The 22,010-nt window shown below is 41.2% G+C and overlaps 4 protein-coding genes across 4 annotated transcripts; 3 read left to right on the top strand and 1 right to left on the bottom strand.

Annotated features, from left to right (window-relative positions):
* Window positions 1–222: 222 nt before the first annotated feature.
* LOC128594295 (histone H2A type 1) lies at window positions 223–669 on the top strand. The gene has a single exon (XM_053602980.1). The coding sequence runs from the start codon at window positions 239–241 to the stop codon at window positions 629–631; it is 393 nt and encodes a 130-aa protein (XP_053458955.1). The 5' UTR covers window positions 223–238; the 3' UTR covers window positions 632–669.
* Window positions 670–5,625: 4,956 nt separating this feature from the next.
* Window positions 5,626–6,095, bottom strand: LOC128594298 (histone H2A type 1-H). The gene has a single exon (XM_053602985.1). The coding sequence runs from the start codon at window positions 6,091–6,093 to the stop codon at window positions 5,707–5,709; it is 387 nt and encodes a 128-aa protein (XP_053458960.1). The 5' UTR covers window positions 6,094–6,095; the 3' UTR covers window positions 5,626–5,706.
* A 283-nt stretch (window positions 6,096–6,378) lies between these two features.
* Window positions 6,379–6,878, top strand: LOC128594302 (histone H2B type 1-C/E/F/G/I-like). Its single transcript, XM_053602991.1, has one exon. It carries the CDS (start codon window positions 6,401–6,403, stop codon window positions 6,779–6,781), a length of 381 nt encoding a protein of 126 aa, XP_053458966.1. The 5' UTR covers window positions 6,379–6,400; the 3' UTR covers window positions 6,782–6,878.
* A 5,925-nt stretch (window positions 6,879–12,803) lies between these two features.
* LOC128594304 (histone H4) lies at window positions 12,804–13,169 on the top strand. The gene has a single exon (XM_053602992.1). It carries the CDS (start codon window positions 12,825–12,827, stop codon window positions 13,134–13,136), a length of 312 nt encoding a protein of 103 aa, XP_053458967.1. The 5' UTR covers window positions 12,804–12,824; the 3' UTR covers window positions 13,137–13,169.
* Window positions 13,170–22,010: the final 8,841 nt, after the last annotated feature.

The raw sequence follows: 22,010 nt of genomic DNA, 5'->3' as shown, positions 1-22,010 counted from the left end.
CAAATGAGGTGGGGTGGAAATCTCTGTTGATTGGTGAATAGCTGTCCATGACGTCAGAGGCCAGTTTTACCCAATCAAGATACGTATTCTGAATACTAGCGTTTCATTGGTCCAGATGAAAATCAAATGTTAGCCAATCACACATCTTCCTTTTCGCGCCCATCTGAGGCTATAAAGTCTGCGTTTTTGCGATTTTTTGTATTTAGTCTTTGTTAACGAAGACACTAGATTCTTTGCTATGTCTGGGCGTGGCAAGCAGGGAGGCAAGGCTCGCGCCAAAGCCAAGACTCGTTCATCTCGAGCCGGTCTTCAGTTCCCAGTGGGCCGCGTCCACCGCCTTCTCCGGAAAGGAAACTATGCCGAGAGAGTAGGCGCTGGCGCGCCAGTCTACCTGGCAGCAGTGCTGGAGTACCTGACTGCCGAGATCCTGGAGCTGGCAGGCAACGCGGCCCGAGACAACAAGAAGACTCGCATTATTCCTCGCCATTTGCAGCTGGCCATCCGCAACGACGAAGAGCTCAATAAGCTACTGGGGAAAGTCACCATCGCGCAGGGCGGCGTGCTGCCCAACATCCAGGCTGTTTTGCTACCCAAGAAAACTGAGAGTCACCATAAGGCCAAGGGCAAGTAGTAGGCTTGCGTTAATTTGGCCACTCGAACATCCCAATTGAACCAAAGGCTCTTTTCAGAGCCACTTACAATTTTCTTGTGAAGAACTGAGCACACAATTCTCCTTCTGTAAATGTTAAATCAGTTTAGTCCTAGACAGCCCGATTGGGGGAAGCAGTCCTGTTATTTTTCTAAATTTGACTTTAAGCTTGATAAATCCATGGCGGATTTCTTTTGCAATTTTTGGCCGGGGCTGGGTTTCAACCCGCCACCTCCGGCATATGGGGCTGGCGCTCTATTGCTGATTTCTTGAATCCGATTTATATGGCTTTCCAGTTTATCTCTAGCAATCACGATTTACAGCTCCCGCGACTAGTTTTGAGACAAAAAAAAAAAAAGTCTCAAATACCGGTCACTGTTGACCTGGATAGAGTGCCTTGTCAGTTACAGCAATCTCAGACTGCTTGAGTAATTTTCTTACTTCAGCCTCCCGAGTATCTGGGGCTACAGGTATGCATCCTAGGCCTGGCTAGGTTTTCTTGAACCACTGCACCCCGCCCAGTTTTGAGCCTCTTAAAAAGCAAGCTTCTGGTGATATAAATTACTTGTTTCAGGGGCAAACGTAGTTATCTTTAAGACATCTTTGATTTCTGAATCTTAGCAAATACAAATATTCTGAGGACACAGGGTTCAATTCAAACTAGGCTAATAGCTATTTCCTGAGAAAAACCTAGTTCTGCATCAGGATAATTAAATCAGTTTGGTATTTGGCGACAGAATCAAGGAAAGAATTTTTTATTGGCTTAGTTACAACAGCCGAATGAGAATTATTTGAGGTCCAGGCAAACACTTGTTTTTTGGAGTGTTTTCAATAAATTTCTTGAAAATTTATTAGTGTTTTCTGAGCTTTCTTACTCCCATCCATACATTAAAGTTGAGATGACCATTAACTCCTTTGAGTATGCAAAATTCTACTTTAAAAATACCTTTGAATTCACTGATGAAATAGATTCTTTAAGAGCAAACAAATAACATTTTTTTGAATATTAGAAAAATTAATTACACTGCAATGGAATTATTTTTATAATACAAAGCTGAAAATTTCGTGTAAGGATATGTTTATGAAATTATTAGATTTTGAATTCCTCACATGCAAATCAGATTTTCTCTTTCTTTTTTTTTAGACAGAGTTTCGCTCTGTTGCCCCAGGTTAGAGTGCCATGGTGTCAGCCTAACTCAGAACAACCTCAAACTCCTGGGTTCAAGCGATCCTCCCATCCCCGGCCACCGGTGGCTTGAAGAAGCCTCATAGATATGGTTCGGGTACTGGTACTGTGGCTGTACGTGAAATCCGCCGCTACCAGAAGTCTACCGAGCTGCTGATTCTTAGCTGCCATTTCAGTAACTGGTGCGGGAAATTGCGCAAGACTTTAAGACCGACCTGCGTTTTCAGAGATTGGCCATGATGGCTCTGCAGGAGGCTTGTGAGGCCTACCTGGTAGGGCTGTTCGAGGATACCAACTTGCGCTCTATCCATGCCAAGCGTGTCACTGTCATGCCTAAGGGCAGTCGAATCCGCGGCGAAAGAGCTTGATTCTCAAGGACTCCCCAGCTGTGTTTCCCAAAGGCTCTTTTCAGAGCCACCCAAGTGGGTACCCAAAAGATCTGTTTCTCTGCATAAAATCCTGTTTGGTTATCTATGGTAGAGCCCATTGTCCAGATGTTTTGCAGTGTTTTCTAAAGATGTGAAAGTCGGCCTACTCCTACCAAAACGGTAATTCGGGGAGTGATAACCTTGCACGTCTTGGTATATATTACCCACCTGGTCCCACCCGCCGTCTTTGCTACAGTTTTGACAAGACGGTACCCTGACTTTTCTGCAAACTTGTACTGTGATGTGCATTGAAGTTCGAAAAATGAAGGCTGTTAAAGGCAGCTCGTGTGGACTAAAGTGAAAGCATTTTTTCTCTATTCTTTCCTTAAGCTTTTTCATTTCTCAGTCTGAATTCAGCTTAATCAATTCTTGATCAAAACCTTAGGCAAAACGACATACTGACTGTTCCTCTCTCAAGAGTTAGCTTTCCTCTGGAAAGGAAGATTCACTAATTTGGAGGGAAGCAATGCCCCCAAGGACACTTGGGGACCCTGCTGTTGCTATTCCAGTCTAAAACCAACTACTTTAACAGACTTTTTTTTTTTTAAGCAAGGTCTTACTGTGTTGCTCAGGCTGCAGCACACTGGCATGATCATAGCTCACTGTACCCTCCAACTCCTAGGAGCAATCCTTCAATTCTCCTGCCTCAGCCTTCCCAAGTAGCTAAGTCTACAGGCATGGGCCACCAAGCCCCGCTAATCTGTGTGTATGTGTGTGTGTAGAGACAGGGTCTTGCTATGTTGCCCAGGCTGGCAGATTGGTATTGTTGAGTGTGTAAGTAGTAAATTTCTTCTTTCTGGGTTAGAAAACTTCAGTTCTTAATAAATCAGGAAAAGACCACATAGATTGCCTGGTCTGCTCTAATCCAATACACTTGCTGGTTGTGTAGGGCACCCTTTTCTGGAGATATACAGCCAATATACTTCTCTCAGTTAAGTTTTCAGTTCTTATTGTAAGAGTTATTTATTCAGGGGCAGTGAGTGGTTCTAGTTATATGGACATGGATACTCTACGTCTCTGAAATATTCCATGTGCTGAACTACTAGAGTCTGATAGTCTTCTGGCAAAGTTCTTTCTGAACTACGAACATGCTTTCATCTCCCTGTACAGAAACTGAGTTTTGCTGTAGTAATGGCACATGAAAAGGAATACTCAGTGACATCAGATTAATTAGGCCCATTACTAAGACAAGGATCCCTAGGAAGTAGAATTGATGATCATCACTCTGGGATATGTATTTTGAGTTTTTCTGGTAAGCTACAATTATTTCAAAAGATAAATGAATATGCATGGATGGAATTCAGAAGATAAATCTGGAATACACATACAAATTTGGGAATCTTTAGCAAGAAAAGGTATTTAAAACTAAGAGTGGACTATAAATCCCATCGGGCTCAGGCTTGTCCTTTGTAATCTTCATTTTATTTCCATTGTCAGACTTTGTATCAATTGCTGTTCATATCACAAGCCACAAGTCTCTGGCAATGCTCATGCTCTGCTGGATCCCCATTCTTCCCAATTCCTAATTTACTTTAGTCGTCTGATCAGATGTTAACTTACACAGATTTTATGCTTCTTCTGTGTTTCCCTAATTCCCCATGCTTACTTTCATAGTTATTCTTGTTACGTTGTCTTTGTTTTTGTGTGTTTCTTCCTATTGGATTATGTTTCATTAGGACAGGCACTGTTTTATTAATGCTTTACCTTTAACGCATGGCACCTACATGTAAAATAAATATATATATTTTTAAGACTATTAGAATTTAATGAAAGAGACAAAAGAAATATTTCGCGTGACTGAATTTCCTGAGATGACAAAAATGATACATGCCATAAATGTTCCAATCTTTTCCAAGGCCCAGATCAAAGGACCTCAGTATGCCCATATAGAGAAATGGACAACGTAAGGATCTTTGACCTCCAGTATTCTCAAAATGGCCTTTGGCTTTTCGGAAAAGACCTCCCCCTCACCCCCCAACTATAGGTGTCTATCCATTAGTGCTCTTAGAATCATCTTCATAGCATCCAGAACCATCATCATTATTACAAGCCTGTACTAGTATGCTTAGCCAGCTACTTTTCTGCCAGTGTACTAAGCAACCATTTAACTCATTTACTAATCATCACAATGTTCATAGGACAGATTTGGAACATGAAAAAACCCAGGTACAAAAAGGTTAACTACAAATATTATACAAAATTGAACAAGGAGATATCAGAACATAACTTATAAAGGTAACCATTATTTCGTAAAATTTTTATTTTAACTGGGCGGCGCCTGTGTCTCAAAGGAGTAGGGCACCGGCCCAATATGCTGGAGGAAATTTTATTTTAGCATTACAACACACACATACTTGCTAAGTGGGCCATTGCCCAATGTACACATGCATATGTTTGAGAAACCCTTAATTTGAATACTTCTAAGGCCAGTTTTCTTTTTATTCCTAACTCCAGTAAATGCAGACATTTTATTTTTATTTATTTATTTATTTTTTTTTTTTTTGTAGAGACAGAGTCTCACTTTATGGTCCTCGGTAGAGTGCCGAGGTCACAGCAACCTCCAACTCCTGGGCTTAAGCGATTCTCTTGCCTCAGCCTCCCAAGTAGCTGGGACTACAGGCGCCCGCCACAACGCCCGGCTATTTTTTGGTTGCAGTTTGGCCGGGGCCGGGTTTGAACCCGCCACCCTCGGTATATGGGGCCGGCGCCTTACCGACTGAGCCACAGGCGCCGCCCAAATGCAGACATTTTAAAAATGTACAACCAATGTGCACACTCATAAAAGATGTACAACAATCTTTTTATATACAAACATAAGCAGTGAGTGCCTTCTCTACAAGAGCTTGGGAAATAGGGCTGACTGTCCTCAGTTTAGTCTGAGACAAACTATAAAGAAATGTACTGTCGAATAGAACTATATATTACTACTTCTACTAAGCATAACAAAATATTCTATGCAACTAAATTTAAGTGTGAGATGATCACTTTATTCCATAGGGTTTTCCTGATCCAGAAGTGCAAATTACACTTCTGTGCCCTAGCAAATCCCGATCTTTCTAGGAACTTAATATGAAATTAAACTCATTACTTAAGCAACCTACAGCTAATTTACAGATGTGGATCTAGGTTACTTAATAATCCCCATTTTGACATTTTATACCAGCTTAATGTTCTTCTGAACTCAATATAAACGACCTAGAGATTGCACCGCATTCATAAGTGTCAAACGCTTTAATGTATTGACGGACTGCCTTGCAGGTTCCCACAAAGTGGGGGAGAAGGAACGCAAATTCTGGCAACAAATACTTGGAATTTAAGGTTAAGACAAACTTAACGGCCAACTCCAGTATCAGTACATTGCTTTATAAGTCGTGTCACCTTTTATGACTATGTTAGTGGCTCTAAAAAGAGCCTTTGTTTATAAACGCTTCCCAACTTGGTCTTTACTTGGCCTTGTGGTGGCTCTCAGTTTTCTTGGGTAGCAAAACAGCCTGGATGTTGGGCAGCACGCCGCCCTGCGCGATGGTGACTTTCCCCAGTAGCTTATTGAGCTCTTCGTCGTTGCGGATGGCCAGCTGCAAATGGCGAGGAATAATGCGAGTCTTCTTGTTGTCTCGGGCCGCGTTGCCTGCCAGCTCCAGGATCTCGGCAGTCAGGTACTCCAGCACTGCTGCCAGGTAGACTGGCGCGCCAGCGCCTACTCTCTCGGCATAGTTTCCTTTCCGGAGAAGGCGGTGGACGCGGCCCACTGGGAACTGAAGGCCGGCTCGAGAAGAACGAGTTTTGGCCTTAGCGCGAGCCTTGCCTCCCTGCTTGCCACGACCAGACATAGTAAGAAACTTTCAGACGCAGTCAAAAAGCTGAAACCACAGCAAAAGAAGTAGATTTTATAGCCTCTTCTGGGCGCGAAAAGGAAACTATAGGACTGGCTAAACTTGATTTTCATTTGAACCAATGGAACGCGAGTATGCAGGATACGCATTTTGGTTGGGTAAAACTGGCTTTAGACGTCAATCAACCATAGCCACCAATTATCAGAGCTTTTTAGTACTCCTAATTTGCATAACCCCCTTTAAATGACAAGGACAGTCCAAGCCTGCCATTTCTCTCGCTTCCCTTTGTTTTTTTTTCCTCGGTATGCCTGAAGCGGCCAGATCAGCTCCAGCCCCTAAAAAGGGGTCAAAGAAAGCTGTAAATAAGGCACAAAAGAAGGACGGCAAGAAGCGAAAGCGCAGTCGCAAGGAGAGCTACTCCGTGTACGTGTACAAGGTGCTGAAGCAGGTCCACCCAGACACTGGCATTTCTTCTAAGGCTATGGGCATCATGAATTCCTTCGTCAACGACATTTTTGAGCGCATTGCGGGTGAAGCTTCTCGTCTGGCCCATTACAACAAGCGCTCGACCATCACTTCCAGGGAGATCCAGACCGCTGTACGCCTGCTGCTGCCCGGAGAATTGGCCAAGCACGCTGTTTCCGAGGGCACCAAGGCGGTCACCAAGTACACCAGCTCCAAATGAATCCCTAGCTGTAGAGGTGTCGTCGTTCTCGTCCTACACACCAAAGGCTCTTTTCAGAGCCGCCCACGCTTTCTAAAAAAGCCAGTTCACTTTTAGTTCTGCATTTGTCTAAAATAGAAATGGCGATTTTGTACTAGAATGTGTAATTACATGTGGTATTAAACAAAATACAGTATTTCCTAGGTTTTTTTTGTACTTGTGTGTTTTGGCATTTCTCAGCTGCAGTTGCCCTATTGATAGACAAGTTTTGCATGGTTCCAGCAGACCTAATAATATAAATTCCGTTCCCAAGTCAGCTTGATGTAAAAGTGTTTGAAAATGCTAATGTGTACTGCAAGTAGCTAGAGAGTCCCAATGGTTCCTGGAGTTCTCTTTGACAGCTGGCTCATTATTGACAATAATTGACTGTAATTCGAGCAATCATTTAAAGCTGGGTCTGGAAATTGTGAGTCAGTTGACAAAAGGAAGCCAAAGTGTTTGCTTTCCAAATCCTTGGCAGGCTCATAACCCCTGCATCTTGTAGAAGCTTTTAATAGTTTGCTGGTAAGATAAGCTTTAAGGTTATAGTGCTTATGCTGACTTAAGACTGGTGATTTAAAGTCATATGGCAGCATAGTTGAGGTTTCCTTTTCTACTTTCTAATTTGTATTGCTTCTCCATGCAATTTACCTATACTCTGTTCTCCACTACCCACCTCTCAGCCTTATCTGTAAAAGTATAAGCATTGTTAAAAGGGTTAAATGGCTTTAAGGGATACTATTATAGCACGTTTTGAAAAATAAACCTGAGTGCTTTATGTCAGGCTAAGAAGGAAGACTTGGAAAAGTTGAAACTTCCTTTTCTTTGCCTTCCTTTCCTTCCTTCCTTTCCTTTATCTCCCTTTGAAATAACAGTAAAGCAATGTTTGCCTTTTCTCTATTGGCAGGAAAGCCTTGTGTTCTGATGATAGAAGAAGCCAAAATTAAAGTCATGTCTGGTTTGGGGTCTGTGCTGGACCACTCTCTGGAGGAACACAGGGAAGAACTACTGTTATATTTTTGCTGGAGAATAAGGGTAGGAAGTGTGGGTTACAAAGGAAGAATGAATGTTACCTGTGCACTTTTTCTCAAGGCAAATTTTGAGATTTACTTATTCCATTCATCCTTCTTCACTCATTCATACTATTCTGCAAACTGATCTTGAGTGCCTAATATGTGCTAAGAAAAGTTCCTACAATGGGAAAATCCACAGCATTTTGAAAAGAAACAGTTAAGAAAGTAGGGACTCCAAAGAGAAAGTGGGAAGGCAGGAAAATGAAGACTGCCTAACTGGGCTCCCAATAAACTGGAGAAGTTTTTTTTTTTTTTTTTTAGAGTTGTTAGAATCTGAAGTGGCTGGACATAAAATGCAGCTTTAAGATCCTGAGGAATCTGTATGCCTTCAAAAGAGGTATGATGTGTATCTACTAGGGAAGGGTGAATTCTAGGCAGAATTTTAAAATCTTGTAAAGTGTATGATTCACATTCATCATTCTGGTGGCTCCAACTGAGAGTAGATTGGAAGGAAGTGAGATCTAAGGTCAAGAGGAATGACAACCAGCAGCAAGGCCCAAATGAAGGCAAGGTAGAAGCAGAAGAGGAAGAGATAAGGGAATTTAAGGAATAATGGAGGCAGAAAGGGCAGACCTTGCTACAGACTGACTTATAGAGGTCGGTGAAAGAGAGAAAGGCAAACCTGGAATGATGTCCAGGTTTCAGCTTCTGCAACTGAAGGAGATAAGGAAATTTCACCCCAAAATATGGTATGAAACACTGGAGGAGAATTTTCCTTTATCTGCATAAACTCTACTGGCCTGGAGAAGATCAAAGGCTACAGTTTATTCCCCTCTTTTTCCCCTTCCCGTTATCTCAAATTATTTCAGGAATGAGGGTTGTGAATGTAGGCAGATCTGGCTCAAATTATTTAGGTCACAAAAATCTGTCTCCCTGGTTAATTTATAAGTCAAACTATTTCTTCTGCATCCATTCTTTCTCCCTAGCAACTGTTTATCATCTTATGCACCTCAGTTTCTCCTCTCTCCTCTAAAAGGTGAGTATAAAGATATTTGCCATTGGAAAATTGGCTTATCACTCTGTGGTTTCAGAAGGAAGTTTAGTAGGAAAGGGGATTTGCCCAGTTCATCCAGCCAACAGATATTTATTGCACATTTACTCTGAGCCAGATACTGTTTGAAGTCCTATCAATATGTCAGTAAGATGTTAAATTGAACCAAATGAAGTTGGCAATATTTGACTGTTTTTGACCCATAGAAATGGTTTCATGTGTTTCAACCTAGGAATAATATCCCTGGCCTCAGTGAAAACCCCATGTTAATGGATGAAAAAAAAGATGGGATTTCAGCTGTTAGTCTTTCTCTACCTCCAGGGAGTTTAAACACTCATTAAGTAAAGAATAGAATAGGACTTGTTAGTCTTCCTCTATCCACAATGGGTCTAGACATTCATTAAGAAAAAGATAGGACTTGCAGTATTTCTTCTGGGTCTGTGAAACTTTTCTTCCAGGTTGTAGATTTATAGTAGATAACCTCCTGATCTATAAGTCTTTCAGCACATGAACTTTAGTCTTTTACACTACATCATGAGTTACTGAACTATGGCTGGCATACCCACCACCTCCTGAATTGCACATACATCACTTCCCAAATGACACCAGAATGTTCATCAAACATATAAAAGAACTCCCTTACCCTAACTTGGGGCTGCCACCATTTTCCATTTTTGCTGGCCATCCCATCAGCTTGCAGATGCTCTTAATAAATCTCTATTAAATCTACTTGGCGTGATCTTTGTGGCACCTTTCAACAGCTATCAAAAACCTTTGAGAAAAATGTAGTAAGTGAAGAAAATTAGAAATATCTTACCTCCAAATATATTTCTTTGATATATTTTGAAATGGCTACCGTAGGGACAAGGGGAAACTTGCCCTTTCCCCCAAATTTTTGCTCTGAATCAGCTCACAATTAAGGTAGATTAATAAGAGAAATGTTCATTTCCAAATACCATGTACATGGGAAAAATCACAGGTGTATTTACCCAGTGTCTCAACAATGGTCAGATACGTTTATCGATGCCTTTTAGAAGCGAAGGGGGTAAATATAAAGTATACGTGCAATAAATGGTTGCGAGGGAGAATGAATAAATCTGGGAAGCCGATTGACTTGTAAATTAATCTGAGAGACAGGTATTGTATTTTAAATGATTTGAGCCAGGTCTGCTAGCACTTAAGGGGAGGAAAAGAAGTCAGTTGCTCCCTTCCTCTCTTGACCTTTTCATCTGGTCAGTCTGGTTTTATGTAGTTAGAGGGAAAGCCCCTTCCAAACACTTTCTGATCTCAAATGTCTTTTAATTCAAAGTATTCTTTATGCCAAGTAGCCATACTTTGGGGTGAAAATTCCTTAGTTTCTTCACTACCAAGGGTGCAAAGCTGTCTTTTGTTGGGGGAAATTTGCAATGGAAGAGAATTTCCATTAAACGCTTCCAGGTCTTACCTTAGGACCTGGGAAAGAGAAACTGAAATTCTGACACCTTTAAATTTCTAAAAAGAATCACTTACCATCTATCCCCTGAAAGGGCTACTACTTAGGAGGTTAATCTGCACAAGAAGACCACTTTTGCTAACCAAGCTTCCTCTCTCCCTTAACTTTTCCTGCCACAAAAAACTATTTTGGCTACAACCCAAGCTCCCATTCTTTAAAAACCTCTGTACTTATTGTACCCTCAATGAATCCCCAACAATAAAAACATAAATAAATAAAAACCTCTGTACTTCATTGAGGGGTTGAGTTTTCATTCTTAAGGCTCCTGTGTATATACGTTAAAATAAATGTGTATGTATTTTTCTCCAAGTAATCTGCCTAATGTCAGTGATTTTTCAGTGAACCTTTCTGGGTCCAAGGGCCTTGCTTCCTACATAAGATTTTTTTTTTTTTTTGTAGATACAGAGTGTCACTTTACCGCCTTCGGTGAGTGCCATGATGTCACAGGACTCACAGCAACCTCTAGCTCTTGGGCTTCCGCGATTCTCCTGCCTCAGCCTCCCGAGCAGCTGGGACTATGGAACTACAGGCGCCCGCCACAACGCCCTGCTATTTTTTGGTTGCAGTTCAGCCGGGGCTGGGTTTGAACCCGCCACGCTGGGTTTGAACCCGCCACGCTCGGTATATGGGGCCCCTACTCACTGAGCCATAGGCGCCGCGTCCTACATAAGATTAATCAAAATACCTTAAAATATGTGTCCTTCATGACGAAGGATTTCAATTTTGGATTATTCTCAGGAAATAAATCATGAGCAGAAATTACAATATCATTGCTAAGTACTAGACATTTTGCTAAAATGCATCATAGAAAATCTTTGTGATTGAATATTAAGCTGATATACGTAATCACTGTAAAATTTTTCCCTAATGCAATTTTTCTAAATTTTAAACTGTGGACGTAGATTCCCTTCAGCAAGGGAACTTGATTCAATCATGGAATAGAATAGAATTCTGGTAATAGTTCCTTGTATGTATAGTTTCAAAGGTAGTATTTTATCTACCTCAAAGGTAGCAGGGAAAAGATTTATTTAAAAAATCTGGCTGATCAATGAACTGCTAGGGAATTGGTTAAAATTATGGACAATTCGTAAGAAGGAATAATATTCTATTACGTAGAATTCATAAGAAGAAATAATAAACAGGGACCAGCATAGTGGCTCACATCTATAGGCCCAGCACTTTAGGAGGCAGAGGCTGAAAGATCAGTTGAATTAGAGACCAGTCTGGGCAACATAGCCAGCTCTGTCTCTACAAAAATACAGCATGCTTACTCTCCTAGCTACTCCCACAGGCTGAGTCAGGAGTACTGCTTGACTCCAGGAGTTTGCAGTGGGCTGTGACAGCATCACTGTACTCCAGCCTGGGAAATACAGCGAGATCCTGTCTCAAAGAAAGAAACGCGAGAGCGCGCGCGCGAGAGGGATATGAGAGAAATGAGAGAGAGAGGAATAACAACTAGACACCAAAATCATTTATTCTTGAAAACACTTTCAATAAGGGAAATTGATTAAAATATAGTGTAAAGTAGAAAACATGCTATGCGCGGGGGATCCCAGCGCCTGTATAATCCCAGAACTTTGGGAGGCTGAGGTGGGTGGATTGCCTGAGCGCAGCCTGAGCAAGAGCCGAGACCTCCATCCCCAAAATAGCCAAGCGTTGTAGCGGGAGCCTGTAGTCCCAGTTAAGAGGCTGAGGCAAGGCAATCGCTTGAGCCCAAGAATCTGCTGTGACCTATGACGCCAGGGCATTCTACCGAGGGCGACAAAGTGAAACTCTGTCTTAAAAAGTTACAAAGCACCACATACGGCACTGCATTAATTTGCTTAGTACATTTATCATTTACCTGCTCACTAAAATATGAGTTATTATTAGCGATCTCTGGGTGCAGGGATTCTTGACTGCCCTTTTTCCTATTTTCCACAGTGCAAATGTCTTTCTTTTGCATTCAAAGGCAGTTTATGTTTAAGATTTAGGGCGGCGCCTGTGGCTCAGTGGGTAAGGCGCCGGCCCCATATACTGAGGGTGGCGGGTTCAAACCCGGCCCCGGCCAAACTGCAACCAAAAAATAGCCGGGTGTTGTGGCGAGCGCCTGTAGTCCCAGCTACTCGGGAGGCTGAGGCAAGAGAATCGCTTAAGCCCAGGAGTTGGAGGTTGCTGTGAGCTGTGTGATGCCACGACACTCTACCGAGGGCCATAAAGTGAGACTCTGTCTCTACAAAAAAAAAAAAAAAAAAAAAAAAAAGATTTAAAACAAGGTAGTGTGCTACTTTACTAACAGAACAAGGAAACACGAAGCGCGCCTTTTTGGAGGGAGGGCCGGTTAGAGTTCTCCCCCCCCCGCTGTGGGGCGGGCCTTCCGACGCCTTCCTTCAGGTTCTCACTTCGGTCCGCCACGGGCTATTTAAAGAGCTGCCGCATGTCTCAATTTTCACAGAGCGTTCTGTCCGCTTTGCTGGCTGATTTTTCAGTATGTCTGGTCGTGGCAAGGGAGGAAAGGGCCTTGGCAAAGGTGGCGCTAAGCGCCACCGTAAGGTACTCCGAGACAACATCCAGGGCATTACTAAGCCTGCAATTCGGCGCTTGGCCCGCCGCGGCGGAGTTAAGCGTATATCTGGCCTCATCTACGAAGAGACCCGTGGCGTTCTTAAAGTATTCCTAGAGAATGTGATCCGGGATGCTGTCACCTACACGGAGCATGCAAAGCGCAAGACAGTAACCGCCATGGACGTGGTGTATGCGCTCAAACGCCAAGGTCGCACTCTGTATGGCTTCGGGGGCTAGATGTGTTTGCTTTGTGCTCTTCTGTTTTCAAAAGGCCCTTTTCAGGGCCACCTTAACTTTACACTGAGGTGCTGTGACGCTGGATCGTTAAAAGGTTTCTCCAAATTTGCTTAGTGATTCAAACTTTATATCTGAAAGGCATGTTTTTGCATTTTGTTCAGCTTTCATTTGGCGGCACATAAACGTAGTTTTGAGATGTTGCTGTGTCTGTTAGACATTTTGGGAATGCTGTAAGTCGATTTAGTGCATAGTTAGCACAAGGGATTTGTGTTCCTTGTTAAATGGCTTTAGTGATTTGAGTAGACACAACTTCTACTCGGTGACATTTGGTCTTGCAACCTAATGTGATGCTCGGTAATACTTTGTTTTTGAAAGGCAACTTCGCAGGAGAGTGCTCTTTTACAAGTCTTGAAACACAATCTAAAGTTGTTTTCCTTGAATGAAGTGCTGTGGTAAACCAAGCCTTAACCTCAGTATTTGTTTTTAGTTGCTAAGGGTCTCGCTCTTTGCTCAGGCTGGTCTCGAACCCGTGAGTTCAAGCTATCCACCCTCCTGGGCCTCCCAGAGTGTTAGGATTACTAAGGCTAGAGCCACCGCGCCAGTATATAGTGTACAAGATCTGATAATTTTTTTTTTTTTTTTTTTTTTTGCGGTTTTTGGCCCGGGCTGGGTTTGAACCCGCCACCTCCAGCATATGGGGCCGGCGTCCTACTCCTTTGAGCCACAGGTGCCGTCTTTTGATAAGTGCATTTTGAGGGCGGTGCCTGTGGCTCAAGGAGTAGGGCGCCGGTCCCATATGCCAGAGGTGGCGGGTTCAAACCTAGCCCCGGCCAAAAACCAGAAAAAAAAAAAAAGTGCATTTTGAGTGGTTAATTCGAGTTTAACATTAATCACGGGACATTTTAGTGATGAGAACATTTAATAAAACTACTCTTGGCGATTTTCCAGTATGTAGTAAATTAACTTGTCAGGCTGTACTACAATAGATCTCCAGAATTTATTAAACCTTTCTGAGTTTATTCTCTGACCAGCATCTCCCCACTGCATTCCCACTTTTCGTCCCCTGGCAACCATCATTCTACAATTTATAAGTGAGGTCATGCAATAGTCTTTGGGTGCCTGGCTTATTTCACTTAAACCTCCCAGCTTCTACTGTAGAACATGGCAGGTTTTATTTTTTTAAAACTGAATAGTATTTCATTTTATACATACCACATTTTCTTTATTCATCAGTGACTGATATTTAAATTAATTCCATGTGAGATTTTAAATTTGAATTCATGAATAGAATCTAGTAAGTAAGGCTAATGTTTTTTGGTGTTTTTGGTGAGGCTCAATGAACACTCATTAAGTGCTATTTGTGATGGTAAAATGATGAATGTGAGTCATTAGTGATAAAAAACTCAAAAGGAACAAATGACAGTAAAATTGGTTCATATACACCAGAAATACCAAATCTGTGGTCCAACTGTGAAGTGCAGATATGTTTTTTACTTTTTAGAAAAAAAAATTTTTTTTTTGAGACAGAGCCTCAAGCTGTCGCCCTGGGTAGAGTGCTTATGGCATCACAGCTTACAGCAACCTCCAACTCCTGGACTCAAGCCATTCTCCTGCCTCCACCTCTTAAGTAGCTGGGACTACAGGCGCCCGCCACAATGCCCGGCTAGTTTTTGGTTACAGCCATCGTTGTTTGGCGGGCCTGGGCTGGATTCGAACCTGCCAGCTCAGGTGTATGTATGTGGCTGGCGCCTTAGCCACTTGAGCCACAGACACCAAGCCTTTTTTTAAAAATTTTAGGTTTTTGTATGAAATGCACATATTTTTAAATCTTGAAACATTGTAAGCTTTGAAATTACTAATGGACCAAATTTTTCTTTGGACATAAAGAATGCAATCTTTTTAAGATGTAAAAAAATATAAATAAAAACAAGATGTAAATGTTCTGTTTTACAACTTTGTACTATCAAAAAGTAAAGAGATGTGAAATGTTTAAGCACAATCATTAGAAGCAAATGACTTGGGATCAAATTTATTTCTAGTTGTGGGAATCTGAGTTAAGGTACAGATAGTCTCTAAATTCTCCATTTCTTTATTTGAACAATTGTGTGAAGATAATAGTACTTAGCTCAAAGGGCTGTTGTAAGGATTAAATGAAGGTTGACAAATGAAAGAACATTGTCTGACACGCAGTACAACATGAAACACTTAATACTACTCATTTATGCCTTTCATCTGACTTTGTGACCCTTGGGTGAGAGCAATCTTTTATTTAAATCACATTCCAGAACTACTGATTCAGCCAGCTATTGTGTAATTAGACTTAGGGGATAAGCTAGTCTGTTATGAAACCAAAAGAAATATTCCACTCTCTGTACATTTTTTCAGTTTTTGCAAATGGAGATATTATCTTGATTATTCCTACAGTATCATACCTTCTCTTTAGCTGTACTTCTTATTCTGGGTGATAAATGAAGGGCAGCATCCTTCCCTACCTTTCTAAGAACGTCTACGGCATCTTTCCCTAACTCCATATTCTCACTACCTTTCTACTTACCACACATCATGTAGATCAGTGTTTTGGCTCTTAAATGACCACATATAAGAAACAGAGGGGAAAGTTTTTTGTTCGTTTAAATATAAACTGGTTCTTTCCTTGGTCCAATTAAATCAGAATCTCTAGGTTTGGGTCATCTCAGATATGACTTATTAGCAATTCCCATTATTTACTGGTCCCACGGAGCTTTGAAGTTTGTGGAGAAATCTTGTGTTTCAGTATCATACCAGCTTCTTATCAACTTCACCTTTAAATAACAGAACACACTCAAAAGGCTGTTGAACTCTGAGCTCCCAAAGCTCTGAACCACATTAAAGGATGAAGCATGGATTATTCTTTCTTATAAATATCCATTGTTGTATTGAGAGGCTATGTGTCACATTCAGGATTTCTGAATATTTTTAATTTTTATTTATTTTTTAGAGACAGAGTCTAGCTGTGTCACTCAGGCTGGAGTGCAGTGGCAAGATCATAGTTCACTGCAGCCTTGAACTCATGGGCTCATTGCAACTCATAGCAACCTCAAACTCCTGGATTTAAATGATTCTTCTGCCTCAGCCTCCCGAGTAGCTAGGACTACGGGGCCATCAAGCCCCTCTAATTTTTCTATTTTTAGTAGAGATGGGTCTCAGTTTGCTCAATCTGGTCTTGAACTCCTGAGCTCCAGTCATCCTCCCTGCTCAGCCTCCCAGAGCAGTAGGATTACAGATATAAGCCACTGCACACTAGACCTACCTAATTTTTTTTCCTTCTTTTTTTTTTTTTGTGGAAATGGGGTCCCACTATGTTGCTCAAACTGGTCCTGAACTTCTGGCCTCAAGTGATTCTCCTGCCTCAGCTTCGCAAAGTGCTTGGGACTACAGGCATGAGCTACCATATCCAGTCCAAAAGAAGTTCTTATCTTGGGCAGCGCCTGTGGCTCAGTGAGTAGGGCGCCGGCCCCATATAGTGAGGGTGGTGGGTTCAAACCCAGCCCCGGCCAAACTGCAACAAAACGGGTGTTGTGGCGGGTGCCTGTAGTCCCAGCTGCTCTGGAGGCTGAGGCAAGAGAATTGTGTAAGCCCCAGAGCTGGAGGTTGCTGTGAGCCATGTGACATCATGGCACTCACCAAGGCCGTAAAATGAGACTCTGTCTCTACCAAAAAAAAAGAAAAAGGAAAGAAGTTCTTATCTTTCTCCCGAGAAAGCATGTAAGTCAAAACCTATGCTTTTAATTTATCTATGACTAACAGATTAATGATTGTTGCATGCAAAGATCTAGCTGAAAACATTTGCTAGATTCAACAGTTGGAGTTAAGATACCAGAAAGCTAGGACAAGTGCTTGGTTTTCCTCTCCAACTATACTGGGAAATTCCCTTAAAAAGAAACCATAATTTCTATTTACTCTAAAACCTTAACAGAAAAAAGTATCATGACTCAATGCCCTAAGAAGGACCACGTATTACTTTACATGGATTTGGCAATTTTGCTACTTATTTAGGACTCTAAGGTAGTGAAAATTTTGTCCTTAATATACTCAGGAGAGGTCTCAACAGAGAAAGTTAATTCATTCATTAAATATTTATTGAATGACTACTGTGCTTCAGCTACTGTACTTGGCACAGTGTTATAGCAACAATAATAAAATCTTGCTCATGGTATTACTAGAAGTCTAAACATAAGCTAATAAACAATCTCCACTTTGCTACATCTAGTGGCCAATTGTCAATCTTCATTTTACTTGACCTTTTATAAACATTGACATAGTTGATCTTAACAATTTTTCTTTGCTATGTTTTGTTCACTTGGTTCTGCCTTACCAGTGGCTCTACATCTGTTGGTAGTTCATCTCTTCTTCCCTAACTTTGGATGGTACAGAGCTAAGTTTTTATAACTTTTCTCTCTACTCTCACTCCCTTGGAAATATCACCAGGCTCAGGCTTTAAATACCATTAGCACATCAATGACATCCAGTTTTACATCTCCAGCCCAGGGTTCTCTCCCAGACTTCAGAGACATGTCCAACCCCTTACTTTTTTCTTCACATGGATGTTTAGAGACATCTTAAGGTTAACAAGTCCAAAATAAAACCCTTGATAGTCCCCCTTCCAATCTTCTTCCATTGAAGAACTACCCTCATTTAGTTGGAAGTAACTTTATCCTTGTCTTTTTTCATACTTATATGCAACTCCCTAGGGATTTGTCTTGTTGGCCTTGAAGATACATACGGAAACTGACCAATTCTCAATACTTCCATGCTACTCACTGTATAAGTGACTATCATCCCCAGATTACTGACTTCAGCCTCCTTGATGTTTTCCTGACTCCCCACTGTCTTGTGGGAAGTTACTTTGATATCGTCGCAGTCTCCAAATACACTAGCATGGCCCAAAAATACTCAGAACAAATTAAAATGGGGGGGGCAATGAATGTTCATTAAATCAATTTAAACTTGCAGCAAGAAAAAATAAATGAGATACATAAGCAGGAGTACAATGTTCATATATCTTATTTGTTTTACTTCTTCACTGATGATGTGCATATGGGAGTCCAGGTTTGAGTAAGGAGGCCCACAAATGCTGAGTACTCTGGGCCAGTGACAGGTACCTGCTCTATGGAAGAGAGACAAATATACCTGGTTACAACTGTTCCTCACCGTAAGCCTTCCAAATAGCCATGTAGTTTTTTGTATTTCTTGAACAAAAGATAGCCATAATGACTATCACCAGAGTTATTGAATTAAGGCACGTGTTGAGTATATTTACTATATTATGAATGCTCAGTGTCATATGTACCTCATGCATAGTACCCAGATGTATTTTGTATGAATTAAAATACTGATACAGGGAAGGGGTGCCCAGCCAGCGCCCAGAGGATCTGCCTACCCTTCTGCCTTGCTGCTGCCTCGGGGCTATTGGTGCAGCAGGATGTCTGGAGGTGAGGGCTGGAGAACCAAGTGCTACAGAGAGGGGCGATTGCAGTGGAAGCCCACGGGTCCCTGGGAAGTTGAGGGAGACCACAGAACAGCCCAGGCTGCTGCTGGTGCCAGCCCCAGAGCCACCCTTGGACCTAGAAAGCCTCCTCTGGCTGCAATACTCCCCTGTGAGCATTTCACAGGCCTAAGGGTGGTACAGTGTTCCTCCCATTCAGGAATGAACAGGGACCCCACATTTCCTAGGCCTGGGCAATTTCAAGAAGGGAATGGCTCATTCACCTTGCTTGCCCTGAGCAGAAGGAACTGTATCCATTTATTAATGCTTTTAATCACCTTGCCCCTAGTGGAAGGGACTGTATCCATTCATTTATTACCACCTTCTGGCCAAATGTAAATAAAAAGGACCTAGGTCCTATGCAAATATGTATACCCCTAAACAAAGGACCCAGACGGAGATTTTCCAACTTGGCAGGTCTTTCTCTCTGCCAAGAGCTCTGGTGCTTCTTCTGTATTCTTTTCCGTATAATAAATCGTATCTTACTACTGATCTGTGGTTAGTGGGTTCATTCTCCAGATCCCTAAGGCCAAGGACCTACTGAAGAAAGAAATTCAGGTAACAGTATCTCATGAATATTATTTATCTCTTCATCTTTTATTCTTTTATATATTTAAACACACAAGCTCTAGTTACTGTTTATACTGAACACATTAGTTTCATCCATCACATTTCTCTGTAGAACTGAATACTCTCAAGTAGTATAAGAAATGAATATTTCAAAATGTCAAAAAACCAAGACTAATCATTTTATCAAATATAATCAGACCCTTGAATGGGTATTTTACAATAAAGTATTTCAAATTGTATCTTTTATTCAACTTGATCTATTTTAATGATATAGTGAAAAAATAAAAAAAGTTTCTGGTTTTAAGAAGGATTAACCAAATTTTAAGTTAAAAACTGTATCCTTACAAACAGTAATGGGATTTAGTAAAAGCATTTTATATAATGTCCCCTTTTCTACGTTATTGTGTAGAAAGGCCAGTATATGTGTGTGTGTGTGTGTGTGTATATATATATCTATATATCATATATTTCCTACAGTTACTATTCTTAAGTATTCCTAACAATTTATCAGAAGATGCATAGAATATATATTTTTTAATTTTAGGAGGCAGTTTGAAAAAAGTAGCAACTTCAGGTATCTTAAGAAGACATTGATAAAGAAACTTCAGCCACTGGGCGGCGCCTGTGGCTCAAGGAGTAGGGCGCCAGTCCCATATGCTGGAGGTGGCGGGTTCAAACCTAGCCCTGGCCAAAAAAATAAAAGCTCCTTTGTTTAAAAAAAAAAAAGAAACTTCAGCCACAAATTCATTAGTTTTTGCTTTCTTGATCTTGAGTGAAGCAGTTTGCTTTTATTATGCTCTAAAAAATCTTAAATCAAGAATATTAGAGTTGTGGGCGGCACCTATGGCTCAGCGAGTAGGGCTCCGGTCCCATATACCAAGGGTGGCGGGTTCAAACCCAGCCCTGGCCAAACTGCAACAACAACAAAAAAATAAACAATAGAATTTCAAGAATATTAGAGTTGTGAGTTCAACAGCAAGTTTCAAAGATGCTGCCCAGAGAAAAACCCGTTCTGGAAAAGGGAAAGGGGAGCAGCCTTTGGAAGTGATAAAGTTCTGCCAAAAAGGCTCAGGGTCCCAAAGGTGGTGGCAATGCAGTAAAGATCAGACACATTCTGTGTGAAAAACAGGGCAAAATCAGGGAAGCCATGGAAAAGTTTAAGTCTAGAATGAGATTCAGTGAAGTGGCTGCACAACCGTGAAGATAAAATGAGGCAAAGGGGTAACTTGCGTTTGAAGATCAGAGGGTCAATGGTGGGACCTTTTCAAGAAGCAGCATTTGTCTTGCCTATAAGTGGGATGGATAAACCTGTTTACAGATTCGCCAGTTAAGACAAAATTTGGATATTATACTATTATTGAAAGGAGAAAATAAATCATATGAAAGACTGAAAAAGAAAAGAATATCAGTATAGACTGTGGTTGAGTATGGCAGGTATCTGGTACAGTCCTCTCTTAAAGTTCTGTAGATGTGCCTTGAAAACTCACTTTCAGACCTATATTTTGTACCAGAAGCCATTAGGTCAGTGGCTTATTGTATTAATCAACATTATCAATATAGAGAAGAATAGAATCTTTTAGTGTCATACTATCAATAGTGAAGACAGTGGAAAAATCTGTAGGCCCTTTTTATATATCACTTAAAGTATTTAACTTGTTACCATCAAATAATGTCATTTATACCTAGGAATAAAATCAGTTTGTAGCAGTTTTGTGCTATTCTTTTCTATGAATGTAAGTATTTTCTATTCATCTTTGCCAGATAACTTTTTATATTTTTTGTAGAGACAGAGCCTTGCTATAATGCCTCAAGCAATCCCCCTGTCCAAGCCTCTCAAAGTAGGGCATAAACACAGGCCACTGTGCCTACCCTACTAATATTAAATACTTTTTATCTAGTTAACTCAGGGATGCTAGTTTGCTTTTTTGATTTGCTCTCTTTTTTTAATATTGTGCATATATAAGAGAACAGCTCTCATAGTTGTATATGGCTAATTACAGATATAAATTATGTCATCACTTATAAAAAGCAGAATCAAATATGTGTAGTCTAGTGGTCACTTAGGAAATTCCAAATATAGTTTAGATATAAGTAGCATAATAACAGTTTCATTAGTCAAAATCTCGGACCTTGAATTGAAAAAGGTAATACCGAAATGTTTTCTTATATTTGTTTTATGTTTCATTACAAGATATGAACATAAGTCAGTTTTCTAAAAACAAAATATTAGTCATAAAAATAACATTGAAATTATGCACAATATACTTAGCTTTTTTTAAGTTACAATTTTTGTCAAAATTATATTCAAGAAATCATTATAACGCCATAGACCCTTAGAAGGTCTTGGGGAAATATAACCCCAAACAACATCTTCCAATCCAGAAAACTTCTCCATAGAGGATGTGGACAAAATTTTTTTTTTTTTTTTGAGACAGAGTCTCACAATGTCCCCCTCAGTAGAATGCTGTGGTGTCACAGCTCACAGCAACCTCAAACTCTTGGCTTGCACGATTCTCTTGCCTCAGCCTCCCTGGTAGCTGGGACTGTGGGCGCCCTCCACAACACCCAGCTATTTTTTGTTGCAGTTATCAATGATAACGGGGGGCGGCGCCTGTGGCTCAGTCGGTAAGGCGCCGGCCCCATATACCGAGGGTGGCGGGTTCAAGCCCGGCCCCGGCCAAACTGCAACCAAAAAATAGCCGGGCGTTGTGGCGGGCGCCTGTAGTCCCAGCTACTCGGGAGGCTGAGGCAAGAGAATCGCTTAAGCCCAGGAGTTGGAG

The sequence above is a fragment of the Nycticebus coucang genome, chromosome 9, assembly GCF_027406575.1.
Source record: "Nycticebus coucang isolate mNycCou1 chromosome 9, mNycCou1.pri, whole genome shotgun sequence".
NCBI lineage: Eukaryota > Metazoa > Chordata > Mammalia > Primates > Lorisidae > Nycticebus > Nycticebus coucang.
This window is presented reverse-complemented; position numbering and strand designations above follow the sequence as displayed.